This window comes from Nasonia vitripennis (genome assembly GCF_009193385.2).
Source record: "Nasonia vitripennis strain AsymCx chromosome 1 unlocalized genomic scaffold, Nvit_psr_1.1 chr1_random0016, whole genome shotgun sequence".
Classification (NCBI taxonomy): Eukaryota; Metazoa; Arthropoda; class Insecta; order Hymenoptera; family Pteromalidae; genus Nasonia; species Nasonia vitripennis.
In genome coordinates this window covers 834,093-842,096 of record NW_022279605.1, presented here as the reverse complement: position 1 = coordinate 842,096, position 8,004 = coordinate 834,093, and the positions used below count along the sequence as shown (strand labels likewise).

The 8,004-nt window shown below is 31.1% G+C and overlaps 1 protein-coding gene across 17 annotated transcripts in view; it reads left to right on the top strand.

Moving 5' to 3' along the window:
* The first annotated feature begins 213 nt into the window (after window positions 1-213).
* The window catches only part of LOC100114775 (transmembrane protein KIAA1109), a 504,143-nt gene continuing 496,352 nt past the window's right edge, over window positions 214-8,004 (top strand). For 15 of the 17 annotated variants that reach the window (XR_004226571.2, XR_004345179.1, XR_004345180.1 and 12 more), the window contains exons 1-9: window positions 214-2,025; window positions 2,305-3,201; window positions 3,331-3,642; window positions 3,716-3,859; window positions 4,191-4,504; window positions 4,566-6,844; window positions 6,927-7,213; window positions 7,284-7,587; window positions 7,667-7,981. Coding sequence is in view for 14 of the 17 variants with exons in the window: in XM_031922441.2 (XP_031778301.1) it covers window positions 3,393-3,642; window positions 3,716-3,859; window positions 4,191-4,504; window positions 4,566-6,844; window positions 6,927-7,213; window positions 7,284-7,587; window positions 7,667-7,981 (3,893 nt within the window). In the remaining 3 variants the exon portion in view is untranslated. The remainder of the gene's footprint in view (window positions 2,026-2,304; window positions 3,202-3,330; window positions 3,643-3,715; window positions 3,860-4,190; window positions 4,505-4,565; window positions 6,845-6,926; window positions 7,214-7,283; window positions 7,588-7,666; window positions 7,982-8,004) is intronic. The other 2 variants (XM_031922437.2, XM_032601469.1) reach the window with 2 other exon arrangements.

Genomic DNA, 8,004 nt, shown 5'->3' with positions numbered 1-8,004 from the left:
AAATTAGATTATTCGTATTCAGTAAAAATAACCCCATTTTATTAAAACATTCGCCAACAAAAATTGTAAAATTACTACTAAAGTTGAAAAATAGTAGTGAAATTTATTTAGTTTAAATATACAAAAGGGTTGTATGGGGCATACAATAATTTTTGTTTGTACTTGAATATTTTTCAAAAAGTATTAATATAATAAGAGAATACATGAACATATAGATATTTGTATCAATAAACAATTGCACGTACAACTTTGTGTATGCCCAGTTGTAGAATAAGATTATAAATATACAATGTTGCTCAATATTTGCAAAGATCAAGATTAATTAAAACGAGCCGACTGTGCAATTGTTTAATGATTAGAAATTATAAATGATTATTATGATAAAAATACAATAAATAATTCAGTAAAACGTGAAAAGACAAACGAGTATTAACTACTGATAAAAAAACAAAATATTGTTACAAGTCATCGTCACATGCATCATACTTAACGTAAAACTAAATGGTGTATAATAAAAAAACGACGAATGATAATAAAAATTTTCCGCGGTAAAAAGATAGGTAATTTTATTTTCTTTCAGGTACATATTAAGCAATTTACTTTTCTTAACTTTTTCAATGACTTTATCGTAAAAAACTCAAATCACAAAACTGAAAAATCACTATAAAAAAAAACGAGTAGACAAAAGGTAAAAACGGACACACACACGCATCCGTACGGACATTTTCCAAAAAGACCATTTCTCGACTCAGAATGCATCAAAACACACTTCCCACACGTTTTTAGACAAACTCAAAAAATCACTATTACAAGGCTTCCTAGGAAGGAATAAATTATATCTAAATAAAATATCACTTGCTCATCAAAACCAAAAACCAATAAATGCAAAATTGAAATCCAAAACCATCACTATTTTTGGTACAAAAAAACCAAATTTCTCGTTAAAAATGTTTTGTATAGACTTTTTACCTTGATAATCATCAAATTATTTGTTTATTTCTGCAATTTTCCTTTAATTTATCTACATCTGAAACTTTTACTAATGTATAAAGATTTTCATGAATTTCGGACGTTATTATAACCTCTGATTACTGAATTTTCACATTTATTTACTCTAATAACACTCGTGATAAACAGATTTACCGTATCTCATCACTGGGAAATCTGTGAAAGGTCAAATCAGGATTTTTTGCCTTCGATGTTCCACAATCGGTGTAGACACAAAGTGCACGTGGAGGCGACATGCTGACCACGAAATCTTCTTCGCTAAACACGATAAACCTATCCAAAAAAATCTCACGAAACTAGAACGATGTACTTCCCTATTCACTACTATTATTTATCGCTATTTGTTGCAAAAAAAATCTGTAAACTGTCGACTACAATGACCAACAAACACAGAGACTGCGGTAAAGCTCTCTTCGCGCTGTTTACACAGCAGGATCGAGCGGGAAACTGACAGGAGCTGCGTTTTCGCGGTTTTTTCCTAGTCAGAAAAATATGGTTGTCGCAACCAATACTTTTGTAAAACCTCCTTACACACTCATTATTCATTTTCTTGTCATTTATTTACTTTCATTATTGTTAAAAAGTATATTTTACATAATATACTGCATGAATGATGAATCGTCTGCTTGTGCGTGCTCATATGCGCGCCAAGCTGTAGGAAACTCATAGGTGGCGCCGCCGAGCGGTTGGGTAACAGAACTAACGGCCTGTTACCCAAGCTTTCGTCCCCCCATTTTAACCCAGAACCGTTCTTCTATAGGAAGTCTATATTCGTTGGTAAATATATCTGACTCGCGGACTATAACAGATATGTTATTGCATGTATCAATCATAACATTTATTCAAATGCAATACCGTCGGTTTGCAAACTTCTTTGTTATAATTGCTTGATGATTATAATTACATAAAATAAGTGAGATTTATAGTGCGATAAACGCATAAAAAGTTTATTTCTGTAGATTCACTGTTTGTTGTTGAAAATAAATACATAATATTTGTACAATAAAATATTCTTTAGTACGTACTATAAATATGTAATTTACCTGGTGGCTTCTTTAAAAATATGGGATTGATCATTTTGAATATATTAAATATAAATATAAGTTATTGATTTCGTCATAAATGTTGTTATTATCCTTACAGTATTTCGATTTATGGCCATAACAAATACTTTAAGTTATGTTTAATATATTTAAAATAGCCAATCTCAGATAATCATATAATTTAAATAAGTATTACCAAGTAGAATACAAGTTTTTAGTTCATATTAAAAATACATATATTTATTTTCAACAGGCATAGGTTATATCAGTATGTCTGAGCATTAAAACAGTTTTTGCTTGGCAGCATCATCTATATAAATTTACATATCCGTATGTTTTAGTATTCCTTGCTTGGAACTCATGCAAAAACAACTTACTTTTATTTTTAGTGTAAATTATATAAACCTAAAAGATTTAACCTAAAAAATGTAAAGTCCGTAAGATGAATCTTCAAGATACATAAGACACGCATAATTTGTACTATATAATTATTACTTCGATATTGTATTGTTGATCTGTATACAAATGAATTAAATGTAAGCATAGAGCATTGCATAACTAGTGTATATTGGGACAGAATTCTGTAAGCTGGTAATATGGTTCATGGACTATTGTTATCAACAACAAACTTGTATGCTGTTCACAAAATTTTCACCACTGGGACCATATTCTTCAAGTTATATATTTCTTGTACTTTGTTGTAATAGGCTATAGACTTGTATGCCATCTATAAAATTTGGACCAGCATGCAAATTGAAAGCACCCAAAAACTTCCTAGACCACATACAAGTCTGTCGTCAATAACGAGAAACTACTACACAAGTCCACACAGATTACAACTTGCTTGTTCCAATGCATTCCATCCTCCTATACATAGCAGTAATAGATTCATAATCATATTTGACTCATGATAACTCCTGTATTCCCAGTTTAGTTATGTTATCTTTTGACTAATGATGCCGATTTGGAAATTTTATGATAAAACTCAGGATTATGATGCACTTTTTTTATTTTGTCAGCTTTATTACGTTAAAATTATATCAATATTGTTACATATAAAGTACCATGACTATCAAGATATACAAATATACAACATGTGAAGGAGTTTATTAGAAAATGAAAATGACAAGATTACTTTTTGAACTGATAGGTATTCATATTATGATGATAAATTACTTTAATAATTTTATTATTTGTTATATGTTCATTACTAGCTTTTCTGATAATGTTTCAGATTAAACCATTGACCTAATTATGGTATATTTTTCTATGTTTTCAGAGTGTGATGATAAAACTAGACATCAGCTTTATTTTCATTAAAAGTATATTGTAATAAAAACAATGGGAGACTTAGTATTTACTACCTTTCCTCCATCTTTAATGGAGGTATCTCCTGCATACTGGAATTATTCCGATCATGTTAATCTTGATAATCTTAAAATGGATAGTAATTTTATTTGGCTACTCTGTTCTCTTGTATCAACAATTTCTTGGGTTATTTATATAGCTTATTATAACAGCCGTGTTATTGGATATATTTTAACAAAATTATTGAATCGTTTTATTGGGAAAGATTCATATTTTAAAATTGGTAGGTATAGTAGTCATCTAAAGATTTGATATTACTAATATAACTGTAAACATTTTGTTATTCTTCATTGAAGGATCTTTTACGTTATGTGCACTTAGTGGCAAAATAATGTTCCGGGATGTAGCATATATTACAACAGATTATAGTGTCAGAGTGCAAGATGGGTATCTTATATTTAGGTGGTGGAGAAGTTATGTTCCAAAGGATGTTTCTGAGGGCAAGTTGATTTTAACAAATTAAACTATTAAAAATACTCAAGTCACTGTAAAAATTATAAAACAATTTTTATATTTTTACATTATGTTTAATTTATCTGCTACGAGTCATAATATGTTAAAACAGTTTTTCTTATCCAATTGAATATAATTGTTTTAAAACAGAATATAATAGTGATAATGTATGTAACACGTATTGTGACTTATGTGAACATGCTGATGTGTGTGTGTAAAAAATTTTATTTTTAATTTTTTAGTAATTTAATTTGCTAGGATTCCTTAAGCTGGTTTTAAATGATCTTAATAATAACTAAAAAATTATTCATTTTTCAGATTTGTCACATTCTGATACTCGTCTCTCTGTTATGTTAAATGGATTTGAACTACATTGTTATAATCGTTGTCAAATGTATGCACAATTGGAAAAAACTTTTGGCCTTACACCACAAATGTTCTCAGAAGAAGTGATTCACACTATGGATGACCAGGATACTGCGGCAAAAAGAAAAAATACTAAAGCAAAAAGACAACAATCAACCACCATAGATGTATCCAGACATGTAGATAATATTAGAAAGAAAGAAGCTTACGTGATAGCAAGAACATGGAGAGATTTAATACCAGTTATTAAATTGGATATCTGTACTGTAAGTAAATCATAAGAATTTATTTTCAACAATAAGTTTATTAAAAAATTAATATTTTCAGGGTAGATTAGTGTTTGGTAATTGTTTAGTACCTACTACTTTATCAATAACTGTTGAGGAAGCTCATTTTGTGTATTCTACCAAACCTGCAGCTTCGCGACATGATCATTTTATGCATTTTACAAAGTGCAAAGCAGAAAATTTCAAAGTTATCCTGGCTCCAAGTCCTAAATATACTGGAATGGTAGATGAGCCACCTCGATACATGGGAGAAGGTTTTGTTGTTTTGAATTCAAATAATATGGAACTTTATTATTACATGGATGAACCAGGGGTTGTACCCGAACATCCAGAAATGATAAGATTAGTGAACGGGGATATGGTTGAAGCAATGCCACCTATTTGGGGTATTGATATAAAGTGTGGAAAAGGGACAGATTTTAGTTATGGACCATGGGCTGATCGACAGAGGGAACATTTATTCAAATTCTTCTTTCCTAATGATTATCAGCCATTAAAAGTTACAAAAGCTCCAGTTCCAGGTGACAAAAGACAGGTTCAATCATTTGATGTGCGCTTATCCACACTGAATGAGGCAACCATTGACATTTTGTTTAGTAAAAATAAAGAAACTAATGCTGTTCATGTTAATATTGGGCCTGGTTCATATTTAGAAATCACAATGCCTTGGATAGTTTTACAGAATGGATATACAACTAAAATTACTGGACAGTTACTGCATCTTGAGGCAACTACGAGCCTGCAATACCGAAGTTTAGTGGAAAGCGAAACATTAGAATTTGTTGTAAAATGCCATTATCCCATAATATGGAATGATGAACAAGAATGGACTTTGAATTTGACAGGTTGTAAAGCTACAGCTAATTTAGTTTATTCACACAAAGAATTTTTTCAAGATATGATCAGTGATTGGTCAAATAAATCAAGACCTGACATTCTCTATTTCGTACCATACACATGGAAATTTAGTTTACTTTTAAAAGAATTTGAAATCATAACAATATGCAATGAATTTAATTGGATTGATTGTTCATCTCAAAATCAAGAAAATGCTCATATAGCCTTTTGTGGAGAAATTTTCGATTTGTCGTTTGATCTACCATTCATTGAATTTCTATCACCTACAATTCCTCTACGTTTCTGGATTCAAGCTGAAAGTGTAGATTTGACATTTTATCTGCCAGAAGTCAATACAAATCGTAATATACTTGTAGCTTTGGATAAAAATGCACTTATTCAGTGTCGAGATGGAACTTCAAAACCACTTTCTGATCTCAATAAGAATAAAAAGTGGCGTAATATTTGTCAGAATGGTTTAGGTTGGATTGATTGTTGGTCTGTTCCAATTGTTGCATTGAGTATTAATTATACATATCATCCTTGTTCCCCGTCAGGCCCTACACCACAAGCAAACATTACAACTCCAGAAAAAGAAGAAATTTTATTATCACCTATGAGAATACCAAGATGCAGAAAATCGCCAGGACTTCAATGGGCTAAAGAAGGTGCTAACAAATTTGATCCTTTAACATTAGAACCAGATAAATTAAGCCTTGAGTTAGAAATAGGCCCCTCAATTTTGTTTCTAAATGGATCTCTTATTAAAAATTTTATACATCTTAAAGAAAATATTTTTGGAGACTATCAAGCATTCACAGATATGCAGCAAACTCGTGTTAGTTCTGCAAATGTTAAGGTAGACAAAAATAAAGATCGAGATATACAAAATAATAGCCTTGAAACATCAGTTGAGGATGAAGATACAAAGACCAAGCCATTTGATCCTAGAGAATATAGACCTATGGAAGTTACTGTTGGAATCACAATACATGATGTTCAAGCTCATTTACTAAAAAATTGCAATGATAATGATCCTCCATGTCCTGTTATACTTCTTGAGCGTTTCGGATTTGAAATGAAAAAAGGTTTTAAAGAAACAGAATTGCAACTTCTGCTTTCTCCTGCAATTTTACTATTATCAGATGAAGTTCCAAGATCTAATAAAGAGAAACATTTGAATCAAGGACATTTAATGTTAAGTGCTTTACAAGTTAGAGGTCATGCAATGTTTAGTAATGAGGGTAGAAATTTGGATGAAGAAACTTTAGAATATTCCTGGTTAATTGAAGTTCAACTTGGAAAATTGAGTGGAAAAATGACATCACCTCAACTGCATCATTTAATAACATCTTTGGAAACGTTTTTATTAATGGCCAAAAATTCAGAAAATTGTCTTCGTTCACCAGGACTACCAAATCTCTGTCACCATGGTCTTCCACCCTTGCAATGTGCAGACAGTGATATTGATAAGCATTACAGGTCAGCATTTTTTCGTATTAGTTGTATCCTAATGGATTGATTGTAATAAATTAATCAATTATAATTGATTACTTAATTCCAGGTGTCCCAGTTCAGAGGATATTAAATATAGAATGACAAGAGTGGCGATTGATTCAGTTGATTTATATATTCAGGAAAGTGGAACTGCATCACAAGTATGGATTTCCCCAGTTCGTGTATCTACTTGCAATCTGCATGGACAACAAGTAAAAGCAGGAATGACAGGGATACTTCCAACAATACTGATTCGTCAGTTTGTGTCAGCTGTTGGTCATTTCGCAAACACAAGTAACACAAATACAACTGCCAGTGGTAGATCTTATAATAATGCTAATAGTCGATTGTCAGGTATATTGAGTCAGTACTTGCAAAAATAATATTAAAAATAATAATATTTTTATTGATAAATAATTTGCAGGTGATGGTTCAGATGTATGGCTAGAAGTTGGATCAGTTTCAATGGGGCCTATTGTAATTGAAGCTGCTATTTCACTTCCTACTCCTGAACATAATCTACATTTAGTACAAAATAAGTATTTAAAGACTCATGATGAAAAAACAAAAAGATTGTGGTTCTTGTGGACACAAGATAGTAGTGCGAAAATGTCACGATGTGGCTGTATAGGAGGATGTGCATTTTTTGGAAACAATAGAAATGGTCCTCGATTTTTCAAACCTAATCATCATGATTTGCAGGATGGAATAAACATAGCTGCTTACAGGTAGTTTTAAGAGTAAACAGTGTTCAATTATTAAAAACTGCTTTTAACCAAATTTACATTTTATTTATGTTCTTTAAAGAATATATGAAATTGGAAAAGATAAAGGATTTGGGCAATCTATATTACATGATGGTCAGCTGGTTTTTCACACACCTCCTTATAGTTTACAAGATGTAACGCTACAAGATATTAATTCATCAATAGCTCAAGGTGTTATGCATAGAATGCAAGGTTCAAAAGTAATTATAGAAAGTTCAAAGTCAGTTTTAAGTCAAAACAGAGGATCAGCTGCTGATGAAAGTGATAGTGCAAAATTAAATGTTTCTTCTATAAGCCCATTTTCTGGTAACAACAAAAAATCTCTTGGTAGACGATTTTCGTACACCTCTAATCGGTAAGGATTTTTTTCTAAGATCG